General features: G+C 33.9%; 1 protein-coding gene and 1 long non-coding RNA gene across 2 annotated transcripts; one reads left to right on the top strand and one right to left on the bottom strand.

Moving 5' to 3' along the window:
- The first annotated feature begins 1,783 nt into the window (after positions 1 to 1,783).
- Positions 1,784 to 11,316, top strand: LOC150109651 (uncharacterized). Its single transcript, XR_016550438.1, has 3 exons — positions 1,784 to 1,916; positions 4,501 to 4,999; positions 9,861 to 11,316. It is a non-coding gene; the product is annotated as an uncharacterized LOC150109651 (long non-coding RNA).
- An 89-nt stretch (positions 11,317 to 11,405) lies between these two features.
- LOC150109650 (uncharacterized) lies at positions 11,406 to 19,508 on the bottom strand. Its single transcript, XM_090413904.1, has 3 exons — positions 19,482 to 19,508; positions 15,997 to 16,056; positions 11,406 to 11,960 (listed from the first exon to the last, which is right to left on the bottom strand). Exons 2-3 carry the CDS (start codon positions 16,040 to 16,042, stop codon positions 11,665 to 11,667), a joined length of 342 nt encoding a protein of 113 aa, XP_090270030.1. The 5' UTR covers positions 16,043 to 16,056; positions 19,482 to 19,508; the 3' UTR covers positions 11,406 to 11,664.
- Positions 19,509 to 21,397: the final 1,889 nt, after the last annotated feature.

Here is a 21,397-nt window from a genome sequence, read left to right as displayed (position 1 = left end):
ATTCTTGAAGTTAATTTTTAACCGATATTAATTATTTAACTTTAATATTCGCGTTAAGGATGCAGTTACGATCATCTTGGAAAATCTTAATGTATTGTGGTCTTGCTTCTTTACATTGTGATTCTCTTGAAGTTCCTTAATGACCAATTCCTTAATATTAAGGTTTATTTAATACAGGCGAAGGTCTTACTGAGCTACGATACTAAAATTAAAAAGAAAATGTGCTTCCATACCACTTCAAAGGTTTATGAGATTTTTATTTGTTTTATTTATTACTACAAATAGGTTCATAACTTCATACAGTGATGGCAGGGATTGTTCTCCTGGCTAGAGACACACAGATATTGGAGGATATGCTCGCCTCTTTGCTTTAGTTTCATATATGTAATCTAAACAAATAACCAACCATTCTGTACCGCGCTATACTTTGGACAGACAGATGGATCTAAGGTAGTCTATTTTTAAGAGCATAACAGGCGATGCTGGAGAAGTAACAAGGTGCGAAGTGCACGTAGTATCTTTTAACAGATGTGAGAAAAATCAATAACAGAAATCAACCAAACAGAAGTTAGAGTGAAGCTAAAAGCGGTGTTTGGAGTATCTTCGTTGAAGAATGACTCATTTAGGTTAAGCTGAAAGCACAGACGGGTGAGTCGTATTTATAGTTGATTATGTAGAAGATTATTTCGAGAAACTTGATCTAATATTATTCTTTCAGACGACTAATTTTTGGAGAAAAAAATTAATACTTAATCCTGTAATCCTTAGATGAATTATTTTGAAATATTTAATGTACTAGAAACATTAAACTTGGTACAACGCTGTTTCCATGAAGCTCGTTTTCAATAATTATAAATCAGACTTGAAAGACAGTTGGATTTTATTTTTTTTCGGGGGGGGGGGGGGATACAGTGCGATACAATGCGATAATGCTTCTCTGAAGAGAAGTTCTCAAATGTCTGAGAGAAAATGGGAGATTGGATTGCAGTTTCATCATATGTGTACTTTCATTACGCAGTTTTTATTAAATCACACCAGGGGGAACTGGCAGCAGTCACTACAATTATATTAGAGCCTTATTGGAATGTTTTATATGTCGCGTATTCTGTGCTTTTATAAGGATATTTAATAGCATGAAAAATGAAAGCTTTAATACTACAGTATGCAAATATATTTTTTTTTTAGTATGGAACCAAATGAAAGAAAATTGAACACTTCATTTTATTTTAAACTATAATTTTTTTAATTATTCTGTGATAGGCTTAATACGTGAAAGCGTCAAGAAAAACTTGCACATGCGTACAACTTCGTACACAATTCACGAGTGATTTTGAAATATGAAAAGAGAAATAATGCCCACGTATTATTTCTCTTTTCATATTTCGTATTATTTGATTCATAATTTTAATGTTAATAATGATCAACAAACTGCTCATTTGCATAAAAATTGAAAATATAACAATTACGTCCTTATTTTGTGCAGATATTTTACTTTAGTCAATCCACTCTAAGCGGTGACATTTAAACCTTTGACGAAACATTCCAATAAGGCTCTAATATAATTGTAGTGACTGCTGCCAGTTGTTAAACTCATGTTTTCGACGCTCAAAAGCACACGAGTTTGATAATGAATGCCAGTATAGAGTTATGGCAGTCATCACCGAATTCCCCCTTACCACCCCCACTACTCTACAACTGCCTTGTAAGGAATCTAACCTCTTATCTCTGTTGTATGGATCGTTAGCCCACTTGCAATCAGCGTGTTATCGGACATGGCTAAACGCGAAGTCAATCATTTTACACAAACAACACGCTAACATATTCAAGGGTATCTCTAGCATGAGAACTTCGTGGGTGTGGATGTTTGTGTGAGTCAATAAATGTTGCGCTTTTAGACCTGCAAAATTTGCCATATTGTAAGTAAATTTTAGCATTTATAAAATTTATTTATTATATTTAATTCATAAAAGTAATGCATAGATGGTAAAAAGGACTCTAGCAATAAGATGAGTAATGTGTTTGTTCTCGAAGATTAGCCTAACTAGTGCCTAATAGTGTAACCCCATAAACATGCCACGATTTAGCAGTGAAATGCAGTGAAAGTTGTAAGGTTTTTAATGCATATTTTCTTGGTATTACTCACAATTAAATTAAAAAAAAATAGGTTGAACTGAGAAAGTCATGAAAAGCCAAGTGGAAGTAACGCTAACTTTTGAAGCACCAAGATGAAAACATAGCTTGATACTATCGTTAATTAAATGCATTTCTAATTAGCACATTCTAAATGTGCTATCAACTGGTCACAAATAATTTCGCTGTCATAACACCTTGTGCTGCATAAATCTCAAGGCCAATACATAACACAATGAAATTATTTAAGTTAAGGGATATATATCCCATATCGTTTCTTAGCCGAATAAGAAACTCAAAGGGTTTCATGCCGAATATAGTAGAAACTATACAAAGTTCGGCGATTCCAAGCGTAAGCAAATACCTGGATACTGCAGCAACTGACCCTTAAGGTAGTGCAAGCTGAGGCAACTCATGTCTAAGGTGGAGCAAGCTCCGATCACTATTCTTGATATTTACCCATAATGTGAACTTAGCTCCTAGGAGCTGTATTATTGTTCGACATTATGAGATTATGAGAGAAGGTCACTACCCAGACCGGTTTCAACCTTATGTATAGGTGAAGCGGGCTCTAAAAATAAGACGATCCCGAAAGATCGCCCAACTCAGCGTTGTTCCACTCGATGACAGGCTCACCCCGTCACCGAGAAGAACTTTAGAGTTCTTCTCGGTGACGGGGTGAGCATTCAACATTGGCTCTACCCAGTGGCAGGCTCACCCCACCACCAAGCAGAGCCATAATCTCAGCGGTGGCCCCACTCAGAGACAGGCAAAAACCTACCTCCAAGTGGAGCCTCTCAAAGCCAGATCCGCACCGGTTTCCACCCTCATTGGGGTCTCATCAGTGAGTAGGTAGAGCTAGTTAATATCAAGTTTGTAGTGAACAGAACTTACCACCCTTCTATGAGTATTGCCGAGAGGTGTCCTAATAAATTATTAGACATATGAAGAGCCAAAGGCTTCAAATACTCATAGAAGGGTGGTAAGTTCTGTTCGCTACAAACTTGATATTAAGTAGGTCTACCTACTCAATGATGAGACCTCATTAAAGGTTGAAACCGGTCTGGGTAGTGACCTTCTCTCATAATGTAGAACAATAATACAGCTCCTAGATAATTATGGGTAAATATCAAGAATAGTGATCGGAGCTTGCTCCACCTTAGACATGAGTTGCCTCAGCTTGCACTACCTTAAGGGTCAGTTGCTGCAGTATCCAGGTATTTGCTTACGCTTGGAATCGCCGAACTTTATATAGTTTCTACTATATTCGGTATGAAACTCTTTGAGTTTCTCATTCGGCTAAGAAACGATATGGGATATATATCCCTTAACTTAAACAAGTTATATGTCGCCGAATTGAAGCCTTTGGCTCTTCATATGTCTAACAATGAAATTAGATCTAACCTTCAAGACATTTCAGGCCTCCAGTAAGCGGGACGATGGTCTCACATCGGACGTTGAATTTCATCTCGCATCTAAGGACAATCACATCGTTCATGCCCACGACAGAACGCGAACCTGTCGTTTGTCTAGGTTGGAGATAGCGGGTACGTTAATCACTTGGATAACCAGCAAAGTAAAGGCATTTAAAGACAAAGACATCTGCCTCCTACAGAAATTTTGAAATATCTAGAGCCACAATGGAATTCAAACCCATGGTCCATGTTCTAGAGCAGAAGTGCTTCTCTTCAGCCAGTAGAGCACCCGGTCGGCAATGAGAGCGACAAATCTACCCATTTGTGTCCTGAAAGTATCTTCTAAACACAGTTTCCTACTTTGTCAAAAATTCTGAATTTGAATTTGGTCAATTGTATCAATACTAAATAAATCCCATAACTCTTTTTTTTTTTTTTTTTTTTTTGGAAATCACTAGATCGCTGGCCTTCAGTTGTTGAGTCCAGTTCTATAGATGATTTGAAGATTTAGATGATCGCACATGAGACAGATAATTGTTGCCATCTCGTGTTCCCTAGCCCTAGCTGGTATTATTGAAAGTGTGACTTTTTCTAGGTTGCGAGATAAGAAAACTAACTTTCCCAGCGGGGAAAGGGTAGAACACCTAGCTGCAAAAACCAGAGATAGAATTTTTTTTCATCCGATTTCCAAATACCGGAAACAGGATTTAAAAAAAAAAAAAAAAAAGCTTAGAAAAAGATCCTCTTGTTTGCTGTGACTAGAATATGAAGTTGGTTTTTTTTTTTTTTTTTTGTGTGCATCTAACGTTAAGAAATTTATCACACTTAACACAGGCATCTTTCTCTTAAATTCACAGTGTTTCACCATGTTAATACTGGTTGGCATAAACGAAATTTGATTAATACACTAACCTCGTACCCTGAGTTCTCAATTCTGTTTCTCATTTCTTTGCAGATTCGTTCCACAAGTAGATCATGGAAACCACCCATTTGGTTACAAGTCAACTTCGAGACGATGCAGATCATTACAGCTACGATGAGTCCATCAAACAAACTTCAATCCTTCTCAGTCTCAGTGGATTATTTCTGATGGTTCCTGGTATTGCTTTTTCTTTCTTCCACTCTGCCTTTATCGTGTATGGCATCTGGAGCCTGGTAACTGGAGCTACTCTACTGTTAGCTGGTGTGGTTTATCGAGCCGTATTTCTCCATTGCCTTCAATCGCCACACAGACACAACCATCACAGATATGCAGATCATCATTGCCACCCACAGGATAGAAATGCGCACTTCAGAAATGGAAGTTCGGGACTGTACCGTTATTCTCCGCCACCATCTTATTCGGAAATCACAGAAAACACAAAACTGTTTAATAAAGACAGTAAGTACGAGCAGGAAATTCCTCCTCCACCGTATCAATCAATAGTTCATCAATCAGCTTCATGAACAATCAGGTAAGAGCTTAACTTTTAATTTTCATAACAATACTGTTAAGTGGTTTGAATGGCCTCTTTTTCATTTAAAGAAAGAGGATGATTTGTCAATTCCCAGGCATGAGGCTATCCTTCTACATTATGAGACGTTTTGTTTGAGTTCTGATGCAACGTTTCCACAATAATAGGTTCCAGTTTTACTAGCTTAGTTGTTATATACGCAGACTATCACTTCCAAATGCTACCTTCGTTCAGTTTGCATAATTCATCCTCTTCAATTCAACAAAAGAAGCAAACTCTGGTTCAAACAAATTTTTTATTTAAAGGCTCTTTTAAATAATAAAAGGTGTACTAATATTTTCATATTTTTTTCTAGAATTTTAGAAACTATACCAAACTATTTATTTATTTATGCTAAACTATATAAATTATATCATATTTTATTGCTAGTCAAAACATATATAATGTATATTTTATATTTTAAATAATTTCCGAAATTATCAACTACTTCATTGTCGTAGCAATAATCTATCATCAACTATGATTGGGTTCTTTTATCATTTTGTACTTTATACTCAATCTACATTATTTGTTTTTGCCTCTTCCCAGAGACCATTAATGAACTTGCTTTAAAATGTTCCACGCTAAATACTAGTCTTTGTTTTAAGGAGATATTCGAGTAATGTGAAAGGTTAACATTATTATTATTAAAAGCAAAAACAGAATCATATTAAAGAGAAAGTCTGATCAATCATGACGCTTCTTAATAGAAACAGCATAATTCCCAGGAATTCTATTATACTCAATAACGGTGACTTATTAGGTGAGGATTATTAGGTAAACTTCATTTTAACATAATCATTCAATTTATCCGTTTTCGTAACATTCAATTTTACGTTAAATCTCTAATCTTGATCCTTTTGAATGATACTTATACAAATCTAATTATGATGTATAATATTTATAAGCCTTAAATTATGTTTTGTATCGTATATAGAATATTTTACAATTTATTTTAATTAAAATTAAAATTCTTAATTAATTTTATTTAAAATTTTTAATTTTAATTTTTTAGCATAAATGAAATAAAAATATATGATTTCTGTAATATCCCATAAGGTACTGTAGTAGATGTAGAAACGCAGTATTAATACTGAATGAAATAATAAAAATGATTAACTATTTAAAAAAATTGCGATAATTAAAAGAAATGGTCCAATTTTATTTATGCCACTTTTTATTATATGTATTTTTAACTACAGCATAAATCTATCGAATGCAATAAGGAGTTTGATATCAATTTTGCTGCAGACCAATTATTTTTTAATAATATGTTTATTACATTTTATGAAATTGTGTACTTAGCCGAATGTCAACAATGCCAAGTTCCTTCTTAATATAATAATTCTGTTATTAATGCTATCCGTAATTTTCAAACAAAACTATTATATGGGTGTGGTCTAGTCTTTGATCAATTTCTTTATTTCCAACCTAACTGTCAAATCCATACGTTATAATTGGCTTGAACACTGTCTTGGCAGCTAGCCTAATCTATTGGTTGAGTTCTTTCTTGTCCGGTTTCAATTTTTTCGTGTAAATTTTTTAACACCAATTATTTGATTTAAGCTAAAGAAACCCTTGAAGACTAATATCAGATGTATTTTAAGAGGATAACGTCATAGCTATAAAGTAGAGAAGTAAACTTATTATATATATATATCACTATCCTGCAGAGAAAGTGGGTATCATCTCAACCATAACACATCGTGCCAGATCTGTACTGTCAGATGATGAAGAGCTAAAAAATGAACTATAAAATCTCCAAAGAACCTTCACAATAATGGCTACTCGTCGAAAACTATTAATAAGCATCTATACTGCAGCCATCAAAACAACTCAGAAAAACAAGACAACCCCAAAGGCTATATCTCCTTGCCATACATCAGCTCGCTCTCCATGAAACTAAGAAGAATTTTACGAAAGTTCAACATAAAAACTCGCTTCTCTACTCTTCCTAAACTAAGATCGATTTTAAGCAAATACAAACAAGCTCACAACCATCTACAATTCCCAGGAGTGTACAAAATCACGTGTGACTGCGGGAAGCAATACTATGGCCAAACTGAAAAATCCATCCTCCTACGTCTGGAAGAACACCAGAGGGACATTGCCTACAAAAGAACTAGAGCAAGTGCCCTGTCAAGCCATGTACTGTTTTCAGTAAACACAAATGATGAAGGCCGTCAACATGAGATAAACTGGACAACAACAACCTCAAACCTTCATATATGCCATGACGAGGTGAACGTCGCATAGTCGAGTCTAAGGAAATTGTTATGGACCCTCATCATATAAATAATAACCTTAGTTATTTAAGTTAAGGGATATTACATCCCATATTGTTTCTTAGCCGAATAAGAAACTCAAAGAGTTTCATGCCGAATATAGAAACTATATAAAGTTCGGCCAGTCCAAGCGTAAGCAAATACCTTGATAGTGCAGCACCTGACCCATTTGGTAGTGCAAACTGAGGCTCCTAGGAGCCTCAGTTTGCACGACCAAAATACGGTTCCTAGGAGCTAAGTTCACATTATGGGTAAATACCAAGAATTGTGATCGGAGCTTGCTCCACCCTTACTATCAGTTGCCTCAGTTTGCACTACCAAATGGGTCAGGTGTTGCACTGCCCAGGTATTTGCTTACGCTTGGACTCGCCGAACTTTATATAGTTTTTATATTCGGCATGAAACTCTTCGAGTTTCTTATTCGGCTAAGAAACAATATGGGATGTAATATCCCTTAACTTAAATAAGTTCGTGTCGCTGAATTGAAGCCTTTGGCTCTTCATATAATTAGTAACCTTAGTTATAATCTACCGGACTCTTTCAGCTCTGCTATCCGATATTGGCACACTCGAGGTCAGACGCACGCAGATGCCCAACAATAGAACTTCAACTAATTGAAGTTTATAATAGTCGTTTGTATAGTGATACGATGTTTCTTACAGTGTTTTTTATTTGCTTTCTATGTTTCCACGCCTGCAGAAGTCGGACAATCCGATGAAACATGTTGCGTTTTGAATAAATTTAATTGTTTTTTCCAGTTCTCGGATCTAAGTCAGTATATATAAATATGAATATATGTATATATATATATATATATAGATAGATAGATAGATAGATAGATAGATAGAGAGAGAGAGATGAGCAGGATAAAGATGAATATCGTAATGAAAAGTGGCATTACACACACACACACACACGCAAATATATATATATATATTTGCGCACATTACATTACACACACACACACACACACACACACACACGCAAATATATATATATATATATATATATATATATATATATATATATATATATATAGAGAGAGAGAGAGAGAGAGAGAGAGAGAGAGTTTTTTACATTGGGTATACTATATTAAAGATACCAAACACTTTTATAAACTTGGTTTTAATCCTTTTCCCCAAGTAAGCAAACAGAAAATACTTCAGCAAACTGGAAATACTTCAGGCGCAAACTTGACTTACCTGAAAAGTAGGTAAGTCAAGTTTGCGCCTGAAGTATTTTCAGGTCTGAGGCAACTCGTGGTAAAGGTGGAGTAAGCTCCGAACACTTTCCGTGACATTACACACACAATATATATATATATATATAATATTGTTGTGTGTAATGTCACGTTTACTCCGTATAACTGTAGTGTTTTGGAAAGCTTTTTCCTTGGTTTACCTTATTATGCTTTTTCGAGAACAAAAGTTAAACAAAAATTCTTATAGCATTCCAATAATTTCTGGACTATTTCTTCTTAAGAAAAAATCTGATCTCAGCATCTCCTATTTGACTTCATCCCAGCTAGTTTCCATACCAGTTTTTTCTTCAACAGTTTCTTTCGTATACTTACCTAAATCTTACCTGGAAGTTCTAGTATTAAGTTTTATTTGCCCAAAAATCTTTATTTTTACTTTTTTATGTTATATTTATGATTTGTTGTTGTCCTCTTTTCTCAAGTTTTAAGCCTCCTTGGCAGCCATTTTGCCACCTTCATTAGGTTTATTGCCGAATTCTTTTCAGAATTTTCCTACAGCATTCCAGTTAGAATTAAATGACTGTTCTCTAAATTGCTCGTCGTTATAGTTTTATTTATCTTTTTTTTTTCTTTTCAAAAATCGCTTTCTTGGCTGAGTCTATCAATCTTTTTCTAGATAATCCCATATAAGCTCTATGGATTTGGTTTCTGTATTTAAACTCCTTGACTTTTTTCCACAGTAATGTATGTACATTCTACCCTTCAGAGTAGAATTATTTGTCTTGAGTGTTTTTAAAATTTTTGTGCATTTTTTTCCTTTTCAATTAGATTTCGAATCCTCTGTATACTCTTGTCTTGAAGCAGCGTTGCAACACCCCTCTCGACAACATATTGAGGCTTTTCTTATTTTCTGTCTTCTCTCCTCATGAACCTGTACACATATTTATGTTGGAGCATAGTATTCTTCTTGAAACTGTGCAAGTAATTGTACTTGAAATCGCTTCACATTCAAGACGTTTTATGTTTAGTATTGAAAATTATTGTTACTCTCTCCTCTATGTTATTCGTAGTGGATGCATAAACCCTCTTATATTTACAAAGATTTCAATTTTATTGATCTTCTCAGTAAACAACAGAGATTTCAACATAATAAACAGATTCTACTGTGATAACAAATTTTATCTTAATGATTACATATTTTGTAATCATTTTTTGATTTTGTGAATGATTGATGAATTGATTTTATGTATAGTGTCCATACTGTTGGTTGTCTGTCCAAAGCTAATGACTTCTTTCTTCTATTATCTTTATTAATTTTATTTTCTTTGATCATTTGTAGATTTTTTGTAATGGAAACCACATCCCTACTTCGAAACAGAATAGACCAGACGCCACTAGAACGCAGGAAGGAAACATCAACCATCATCGCCATCGGTGGACTGTTTTTCTTTCTCCCAAGCCTCACCCTGGTATTAGTAAAGACGGGGTTTGTGTGGTATGGTGTAGCAGGACTAATCATCGGGTGCTCGCTTCTGATCTGTGGACCATTCTATTTAGTTGTATTTCTCATACGTAATCGAAGTGCTTTGAATGACACAAACTGTGAACGAACACGCCATGAAGTCAATAACGATCCTTCATCTCCATTCGTTGATGACACCCGTCCCCTGTACATCCAAGATTCGTTTGAGGAAAGTGTTACCATCTCCCTTTCTACGTCGCCACCATCGTATACTGAAGCAGTTGAAAAATGTGAAAAGATTACTTTTATAGGTGAGGATGTCGACTGTCCACCGCCTGCTTATGAATCTCTGGAGACTACTAACCATTAGTCTGAGACCTTCAAAGGATATGAATGGTGAAAGCAAACGAGAGTGTCTTGAAGACGGTTATTCTACTCCTCAGAAAGAGGCGTTATTAATTATCTATTGTAGCAATGCAAACATGCAAATTTCCGCTTATTATAAAACAGTTTAGGAATTAATTTGCAAAGCTGCGAGTGGAAACTCATTTTCTCATACTGTGTGTGTATGCGCGCTATAAATTTAGCAAATTTGCTTGTTCGTTCCAAATCAAACTTTTAACATAAAGAAGTGCATATATAAATTTCTAAAATTCAGAATTTTTTGTAGTTTTTCAAATATGCATTCTTCTAAATACAATAGTGAAAATCAAAGCCGCTGTTTTTGATAATAAAATATTACACCATAGTGTGTATTTTTATGTGTCCTTTAAATTGGGAGATATCTGATAAACTGTTATCGGATTTTTGATAGAAAATCAGGTGCGTAGATATATAACAATTACTGAGAATGTTATAGCACAACACGTCAAGTATATATCAGGTTTCACAACTGTGATCAAAGGCCAGAGTTGGAAAGCCATTTTGGCAGGGAAAAAATGTCATTTATTGGGGAAAAGTTGAAAATTTGAATGCCTTGTGATGTAACACCTATCGTATACATTTCAGTGATACGTTACATTACTTAAACTGAGTTAGAAAATTAAAAGTATTTTAAGAACAAGCTTTTGAATATAGATAACTGAATTACATATCCAAAACTTCCCTAGCTTTGGCCTTGCAGTAAATATGTTATTTTTGTATTAATATGCAAAAATAACATATTTAGGGCATACAGTCTTCAAACCACTTCAGACATTCGGTTTTATTACTGGAGGCCTGAAGTGGATTTCATGGATGGGAAATCAAAATATCTGTCCGGTTTCTCTTGTGAACTTAACATAAATTGCATTCAAAGTTTACAGTTTTTTTTAATAAAATTATTTTGTTTGTATTAATGCCTTTTGAGTTAATATTTGTATGGTATCTTTCTGTTTACTAATATATGTTTAAAAATAAGATTCAAATCCAGTACACAAGAATTAGCACATATTTTTAATATCACAGTCATCAAGATCAGTACGCTCAGAGGCTAGAAAAATAAACAGATCGAACCCACATTCTGAAACCACCTTTTCCGGAGTTTGTACAGAATACTGCGATAATATATGACACATTTTTCAACCCTGCCATTTCAAGTCAATGCTCTTAACTCTAACGAGATGTTCATCCATTACCATGGTAACGATTCAGACACTAAAAACATAAAAAAAATATATTTTTTTAAAAGTTCAATGACAGATTAAGTTTCAGAGTAACTGGGATGAATTGCTCTATAGGCTCTAATTTGCTGGCTTTGACGGTAGTTGACAGTATAATAGAAGTAAAATCCCACTAATGCAGCAATGATACCACCAACTAGAGGGATATACATTAGTGGGAAAGCTCTGGCAAGTTGTGGTTGACATAGTATGTAAATAGAGGGCGCAATCATTAAAACAGCAGTGCACCAACATGTAAAGGATAGCATCGTTCGTTTATACAACTGTCTCTTTATAGTAGCTGCATTAGGATAGAGTAGGTTTGAGCTTTCCATTCCTGTAAAATGTAAATAAATAAATATAAATAAATCGGAAAATGACCTGATGTATCTTTAAGTAAAACTTAACATTGAAATATAGTTAAAACATTTGTCTTTTTATTTATCCTTAAAAAAAACATAAAAGCAAATAAAACAATGAACCAAAATTTAAATATTTGCAATCCTTTTGCCCTTTTATTAATTCAAACATAGCTGACGCACATGCTAACCTTTATAAATAAAAAATGAGCTTTATTAATAGTAACTGCTCTTTGTAAACAGCACCCACACACCGAAAATGATAATTTAATTAGATTTCAAGTTAAAAGGATGTCTGAAAATGGGCGTGTCCTAATAACTGTTGATAGATACTAGTAGAGTGCCATCTAGCGGGAAAGCTACACGCACTTAAATGAGAAGGAAATGCATTATTGGTATCGTATGTTAATTGTATGCAAAATATTAGGAATAAATTAAAAACAAGAACGATTTATATTCTGTAGGTAGTTATTCAATCGGTAGTAATCCTCTAATTAAAATGAACTAAAGATATGCTGTTACAATACTTACTAGGAATGGATAAGTGAAAAATGGGCTTGCACGAGAATAAAAGAACTCTGACACCAAGTGGATGGCGTTAAAAGCACTTCGTGAACGTCTGCACCAGTCAGAGGTTGGAGAATGACTTTTGACCTGCATTCCGTAGTGGAAAGTCAGATAAGAGGGAAATGGAACATACACACCGAAATTTGATATTCAATGATCGGCTACATATATTTCACTTAATGATAAAGTATCAATCGCCTATCAAACTAGCCAAATTTTCATTTCTTGTCCCCGAAAGAACAAAATTTAATCAACTTAAAAAAAAAAGCTGTCAGACACTTTATTTTTTAAGGTAATATTCAAATATCTTCCTACCTATCTAATTATCAATCATTTCTTGGGCAATTTCATAAGCAGTCTTGCCTGGCAATTTGCACGCATCGTATAACTGATGAAAGTTTCATTTGTGACGAAGTCAGGGCGATAACCGATACTGTATGAAGCTTGAACCCCATTTTGACAGTGGGGTTGCAGCTCCAAATATCAGTGTAATCGCACTAACAAAAAATTAGTTTCATTAATCCTCTGGCTTTAATTTTTAGTTGTATCTTAAATTCAGCTTTAACAACAAACAAGTTACAGGAACTACAAAGAAATTCGGTGTCCCAAAATATTATTATTGAGTGTTTAAATTATTAAAAAGCTAACATCTTTTTAAAGATATAATTTCAAACGATCTCAAAACAGTGCTAAAATTTTTAGGTTGAAATATACACACTCATTGACCAAAGTATTAGTCGTTCCGACCTTAAATGGACTCAACCGATATCATCGAACAAATTAAGAAAAATATGGCTAATTCTCCTTGATGACCAAATAGTTTTCATGTTGCCCGCGGTGTATCTGAATCCCACACGGACTTGGCTGTTTCTAAAACTCTTTACATTTTATCAGACCACTAATGAAAGTGGTCTGATAAAATGAATTCATAACAATACATGGAGAATGAAAAAAAAAATGACTGTCAGTTGATCTGTATACGAATTATATTATGAGTTATGTTGTGATATTATTTCCCCCAGAGTGGAAATAATAAAATAAATAAATTACATGAGTAAAACCGAGAAAGAAGTTATCACTTAAAAGTCTGACTCTTTCTTTGCTCAGAAACGACGTTTCTGAGCAAAGAAATTGTATTTTTATTATATGCGAATGCTCAGAAACAAGTTTCTGAGCAAAGAAAGCATTCACATATTTGATTGATAATTACAAAGTCCCATAGAGGACGCCACAGTAAAAAGTGAATTTATTTATTTATTACTTGTAAAGGAAATTTATAATAAATAAACTAAATTTGTTTATTAATTGTAAAGAATACTTAAAAACGTAAGTTCAATTAAAATACTTTCATTTTCTTCCTAATAATTGTCGATTGTCAGCATAAATCTTTACTTTCAAACAAAGCCTGTTCTGGGTAAAGAACAATGGAAGGATAGATTGTTGTTTGCCAAGATATGATGAGAGATAAGATATATTTCGTGTGATAGTTAAATACTAAAGGTTAAATTGGTCTGTCATTCAAGCAACCGAAGAACACGTCACAACCGAATGTGATCCGATGGCCAATACAAAGGAATTACTTCTGGTAAAAGTTCGTATATGCAATATCAAGAGGAAACTCAACAAGAAGGTACGGCTTTTTATAATATCAGAGAATTTCGAAATGAGGGATGTGAAAGAACAAAAATCAATGTCAAATTTTGTTTTGACCTTGTAAAACTGCTTTCGGACCTTCACAATGTTGCAAACGACATTTGTAGTTTAAATAATGGGACTTTTTATTTGGTTTCCTGCGTTCAACAGTGGATGATGAGGAGTTTATAGTAAAGCTTCGATCTGTTTCTACACACGGAACTGTCAACCATTAGAATCACTTAGATATCCTTGGGGGGTTTCAGGAAACACGTTTTCAGAAAACTTGAATTCAAATCGGCTTTGATAAGTTTATAATTAATTTATATGCATTATATGGTGCTCAGCTAAACGTTGCCTCAGTTTGGTGTCTGCTTAAAATGTAAACCTAGGACTTTTTTAGTTATTATATTTTATTATTATTTTTTGGCTCTTTTTTCTTGCCATGCCATGCCATATAAATTCCGGTTTAATGAGTCAGAGTTCAAATAAATAAAATCATATTTTTCCTAATTAACTGGGGATTTGACTGCATCAGATGCCTTTCAAAAAACACAGGCTTAAAAATCCAGACGTACAATTAAAGCTGAAATTTTACGTATCTCTGTGACGGTTCAAACAGTCTTACATATTCCTTGTAATATTCATACCATAGGTTTGCCATGAATATCTTAAGGCCTAAGGAATTCCGCGTAAACATGAGATTAAAATGCAACCTAACTATTTCTTAGAAACTGAAAATTATTATTATTTTTTTGACTAGATGGGTGAAGCAAGAATGCTTTTCATATTCCCATTTATCTGTAGAACAAAATGTATGGATGGGGTGTTATTGAACTATAAGTTCTGGTCATGGTAGGGTGACGGCAATAGCCGAACCTCAGTTAAAACTTCATTGGCTATAGTCGATAAAGGGCTATTCTAAAAAAAATTAGGTGGTCCGGGGATCGCCTAACTCAACTCCACTCAGTAACAGACTCACCCCGTCACCGAGAGCTCTCAGCATTCGTTCTACTCAGTGGCAGGCTCGCCCCACCACCGAGCAGAACAGCTCATATTTCGTCTCATCTGTAACAGCAATAGTCGAACCTCATTTAAAACTTCATTAGTTATAGCATTGCCATCCATTACCCTCTGTCTTCTTTTCTCTCCAAGCTTTTTTTTTTTTTTTCCCCACACAGTTAGGCCTGGGTTATCACACTACAAATGAAAAACATCAGGCATTCTCGCAAGAAAAGTTTAAAAAAATAATAATAATAATATGGTCCTTATTAGGACTGGCTTAAAGGGACGAAGCAAGAATGCTTTTCATCTTCCCATTATCTGTAGAGGACAGTGTAGGGATAAAGTGTTATTGAGCTATTAAAGCTCTGATCATGACAAGAGGGTAACAGCAATAGCCGAGCCTCAGTTAGAACTTCATTGGCTACAGCATTGCCATCCATTACCCTCCCAGGGAAAATCGCAGTTGGCCACAACTGCCATCTCCTCAAAAATAATAATAATTCACGTAGACACTAATAAATCACTTATAATTTTCTACAAAAGGTTGCTTTTTTAACTTTTACAAAATAATCAGAATATTTTTATAAATCATCGAAAATGAACAAATATAATATTTTTGCTATTTACCAAAAAATATATTTGTTGACATTACAATACATTCTAACTTTCAAAATATAGCTTTGAATTATTTTTATTTTGAATAACATTTTATGAAGTGTTAACGTATTCATATTTTTGTTTGAGTTGAAAAATATATATATATATATATATATATTAAGTTGCTAAAAACTTCACGAATCTGTCACATACCTTCAACTTCCGGCAATAACATTTTCTTTTCAAAAACCAAAACCATTTCGTATTTTGAAACTGTAGTGACATGTACATAGAAGAGAAAATGGTGTTAAAATAATAATAATAACGCAATAAGAGTATTTTATTTGCATTGAATTTATCATGTACAAAAATAACCAAAGTAATCGCTGGATTCTAAGAAAAGTAAGTGCTTCAATTATTTATTTATTTGTCTTGTTTTGTTTAAGTGCTGCGAAATATTCGGTTAATCAACGAACAAAATTCTAGTTAAAACTGGAATTTTTGAATCAATAGAAGTATCAATGGCGACTTTCACATGAATTTAATGCCTTATTTAGCTTTAGTTTTTATACATTTATTAACCCACGTTCAAAATATATTGCATGGCATTTTAGTAAAAGCCATAATTAAATGTTATCTAATAAATTCTTTTCATGTTAATCACTGAAACACTCAGAAATCTAAAGTATTACAAAAAGGATGTCTGTAATTTATATTAAAAAACCAACAATACTTTTTTTCATCCTTCAGATTTTTTAAGAGAAATGTCTGATATTCCAGATGGTCTTTTATATCCCAATCTTTTTGAAAATATTGGTCACACACATCACACTGTAGACACAGCGTTATCTTATTGTCGACAGAGAGCTTTGGCTTGTCCAATAGGACGTCTAAAAATAAACTGTTGAATGTTTTGTATGACGTTTTCCTACATATATTAGTGTATGTATTTAAAAATTGTTGATAATATGAAACCAGTAAGTTTGAGAAAAGTCAGTTTATATAAATAAATGACTAATTTAAATTTGTGAATTATTAATAATAATGCAACTTATATCATATTTTTTATTTAATATTAATTTTTCTAAATAATTTAAAATCCGTTAAGTAATTCTAAATATAATATTTACACTTTTAAATATTTAATATAATTGAATTATAATTAATTTAAAGAAAGATATTCTGATTGAAACTGAAGAGATAGCAAAGAACCTAGAAAAACAATGTAGCCCTACATATGACAACTTGGATTTCAAACATGTCTATAAAATCCACCTCCATGTCAGACATGCACTGAAAGTCACCGATACCAGCAACAACATACCTCCAAACACCTCACCAGCGGAAATCTATGAAATTCTAAAGAAGCTAAAGAATAAAAAAGCCCCTGGCTCAGATGGCATAACAAATAGAGTAATAAAACTGCTGCCCCGAAGAGCTGTTGTACATCTCACCACCATAATCAACGCCATGTTCCGATTTAACTATTTCCCCAGCTATTGGAAAGTCGCAGATGTAGTCCCAGTGCATAAACCAGGTAAAGATCCACACCTGCCTGAAAGCTATCGACCCATCAGCCTAATCTCAAACTTAGGCAAAATTGCTGAAAAAATCATTCTCTCTAAACTCCACGCCTCAGTAAATGAGTTAAATATCATTCCTAAGGAACAATTTGGATTCAGACAACATCACAGTACTACTCAACAAATTTATAGGATAATTGAGTATATCACCACCGGATACAATTGGCACCAGCACACCGGAGCAGTCTTCCTTGACATAGCGAAAGCTTTTGACAAGATATGGCACTTGGGACTGCTACACAAACTCATTTCAGCAGGTATACCATCAAGTATCGTCCACCTAATTAAATCTTACCTCCAGGACAGACACATACAAGTCAAAATAAATGGTACAGTTTCAAGTCAGCGACGGATCTCTGCGGGAGTTCCTCAAGGTTCCCTATTGGCTCCGATCTTATTCTCAATATATATGGCAGACATCCCGCACAACCCAATGTCATCCATCTTAGCACTTTATGCGGACGACACAGCAGTTCTTGCCAGATCTCTACGACCTCATCTTGTCACTAAAAAGTTGCAAGAAAACCTACTACAACTAGAACATTGGTTCTCCAAATGGAGATTACAAGTGAATCCCCAGAAGAGTGTAGCAATACTTTTCACCAGAAGAATGGCAACTCCCATGGGGGACCTTTATCTTTTCAACACCAAAATCCCCTGGCAAACAGAAACAAAATATCTTGGAGTAATTCTGGACAAAAGATTAACGTTCAACCCACACACCAAAGCCTTATGTACGAAAGCATCTAAAACTATTGCACAACTTTACCCTCTAATAAATAGAAAAAGTAGACTGAATACCAGAATCAAAGTGCTCCTCTACCTGTTGACGATCCGCCCAATGTTGACATATGCCTCTCCAGCCTGGAGCCACACATCCAACTCCAACATCCTCAGACTGCAGAGAGTGCAAAATAGGTGTTTACGCATGATATTGGACGCACCGTGGTTCGTAAGGAACGTGCAACTGCATAGAGATACGAACATCCCTTACATCTACTCCTTCCTATTAACTACAGCAGAAAAATTTTTCTCAAAGATCTCTACTCACCCCAACGATCTAGTTAAACAAGCAGCAGACTATGAAGAGACTGACCTCTTCAAATACAAGAGGCCAAAAGCCATCCTAAATACTTGCAACAATGACTGATCTCCGTGCCCCCCAGGGCGAGCTCTCAGCTCATAAATCTTTCCTTCAATTCATCCTCCTTATCAGACAACGGGGAATAAAAGCATCTTGCTTCACCCTTCTGGCCAATGATGTTATGTTATGTTCTGATTGAAATCATTCTGTGAAAGATTTTATTTGTGGAGAAGACAGATTTTTTGAATGTATAGCTTCGAAAACTAAATATTTAAAAAATATTTATTAAAATATATAAAATATATAATAATATATATAATTTTAATTTATTAAAATATATATGCAATCAAATTGAGCTTGCTAATCAAGGAAATTTTAATGCTTATATATGCAAATCAAATTGAGCTTGCTAATTAAGGAAGAAAAAAACTTCATCAAGTGTAAAATTCAGATAATCTCACTAGAAATAAAATTTTCGAATTCGTGGTAATAAAAACTAGCAAAAATCGTCATATTAATTGAATTTTAGCTTGTATTAAAATACAAATATAAAAATTTTCAGGTTACAGTAATATGCATAGTATGCCACCCAACTTTAGGCAGAAAGTGAATCGTGTCGCGTAGTGTGACTACACTGCTTACTGGGAAGCCTGAGATTCACATAAAATAATAAATAAATAAACCCGCTAAAAAGATTGCAACAAAAATAGCATTCATTCATTTTCAACTGTATCGCAAAATGATAAAGATTTATTCAATTCTAGCTTTGCTTTTTATTTTTGCAGTAATTAGCATAGTTATTCCAGCTTTGATTAAAAAGTAGAGGCGATAGAGAGTAGCGATAACTTACTATGCTCAATAACATCCAATTTTTTTTTTTACTCGACATTTTACCCTAAAAAGAACTAAAATCTTGATGCACAAAAAATGAAGCGAAAATGGTTTGGTTTAAAATCAATCTAATTTATAAATAATAATAATAAACTGGAAAATCAAATGCCTTATTGATGTGATATAGAAACTGTACTTACCCAACTAATTAAACAAATAGCAGCAGCACAAAAAAAAGCTTCTATAGTCTTAGAAAGGGGTCTCAAAATGATCGCAAGTTCAATACCTCAGCGATCTGTTCTTTAACAGGATTCTGGGAAATCACAGTGGGAAATATTCTTAAGAATGTTACGGATTAAACTGACCATGTGCTTAATCTCTGGATAAAAGTGCTAAGTCACTCAGTGGGTGGTCAACACAAGTCAAACATTTGCTAACAGAAAATTTCCAGAGCAGGAGATTGGAATTAGTAATATTGATAAGGACAATAGTCTAAAAGTCCAGGTAGGCGAGAAGAGAAAAACATCTGTGACAAAATGAAACTAGTTTATTTAAGTAAAATACAGCCAATTTATCGAGTTTATTGAGTACATCTTTACACAGAGTTCATAGTTAAAAGGATTCGAATATCGAATAATAATAATAATAATAATAATAATAATAATAATAATAATAATAATAAATTTTTATTAAATATAATAATAATAAATGTCTCATCTTGTTTTGGTATTAGCAAAATTATGAAGTTATTCTGAAGCATTGAATTTTGCTATTTTATTATTATGCCACTAATATTTCTTCAAATGCGACACTTTTTACAACAAAACTGGCTAAGTTATGTTGAAAACCGTTCATGCATATGAACCTTAAATAAAACATCTTTTCTAACTATCAAAATATTCAAAGAATTACATCAAATGCACCTAATAAATTTGAAAAATTGTATTAAAATCTACACTATAACTCTCATTTATAGTTTCAATTATGGATGTTTGAGAATATCACGCATCCAAAAATGTGAGCTTTTCTACTACACCAGTGGTCGATATAACATTGTTAGGGGTCGATTCGGGCTCGGGGGTCGATAGAAAAATATAAGACATCATTGTATGGGTAATATTTAAATCGGTTAACTTGGATTACCTCCATCCTGAATGACAACGCAATTAAGAGTGAATCGTGGGATCAGTGACATGAATAGAACCTTTAAGATGGATCAAGGTCATGAAAATAGTTACGGAGGCCAATCAAGTAGGCCAAAATGACGTATTTACCAATAAACGGATGTCGGTGGTTCCCGCTGTGGTACATCCCATATATACCTATAGGAAGATTGTATTATTATTATTTTGTTATCTAAATTAAATTTTATATTTTATATATTATTTATCCCTCCTATCAAATATGTAATGTTAAGAAGGACGTCAAAAACAAAAACGTATCCCTTTGACGTTAAGTCAATATAATAATATATACTTTTTTATACAGTTTATTTTTTATAAAATAAACAATCTAAAAACTCACATAAGCGTCTTTTTTGCTTGTCCTGTCATAATTACGTAATAGTAAAATAGAGGGGTCGATAAAAAATCAAGAAACTCTTGAAGGGGTCGACGGGCAAAGAAGTTTGGCGACCCCTGTACTACACACTAACACACCTTTTTTTAACGCTATCTTTTATATATAGGAATTCCAACCTGTTCGTTTGGTATCATTGGCGGAAGTCCCATAAGGAAACTTATTTCAAAGATTAGTAGACGTGAATTAAGATGGCGGGTTAGTTCTCTAAAAGTGAGTTGATGCTGGTATGAAAGTTGCTAGATGGGGGGGGGGGGGGAAGTATTATTCCATAATTTAGAAGGAATTGAAATTTGTAAACAGCCATTTTCAGGCTAGTGGTCTAAAGTAGAAAAGCTCGCATTTTTGGATGCGTGACATTCTCAAACATCCAGGCCACACAGAGAGCTGTCAACTGTTGATTAAGTGATGAGTTTTCATACTTGAAAAAAATGCTGTGAAGCAGTGATGTAGCTGCTATGAGGGAAAGGAGATACTCTTTTTTTTTTTTTTGATGTTGCTTTCTTTTTGCTGTTGTTGAGTATATCTGTTCGCAGAT

The sequence above is a fragment of the Typopeltis vanoorti genome, chromosome 2, assembly GCF_054136105.1.
Source record: "Typopeltis vanoorti isolate ZY-2024b chromosome 2, IOZ_Tvanoo_1.0, whole genome shotgun sequence".
Lineage (NCBI taxonomy): Eukaryota > Metazoa > Arthropoda > Arachnida > Uropygi > Thelyphonidae > Typopeltis > Typopeltis vanoorti.
Note: the sequence above shows the minus strand (reverse complement) of the source record. Positions and strands in the feature narration are given on the sequence as shown.

Excerpts from the sequence above, each read along its gene's own strand:
- LOC150109650 (XM_090413904.1), bottom strand. The coding sequence starts at position 16,042 with ATGGTTTTGGTTTTTGAAAAGAAAATGTTATTGCCGGAAGTTGAAG. Across the intron at positions 11,961-15,996 it reads GTTATTGCCGGAAGTTGAAG|GAATGGAAAGCTCAAACCTA; the intron begins GTATGTGACAGA and ends TACATTTTACAG.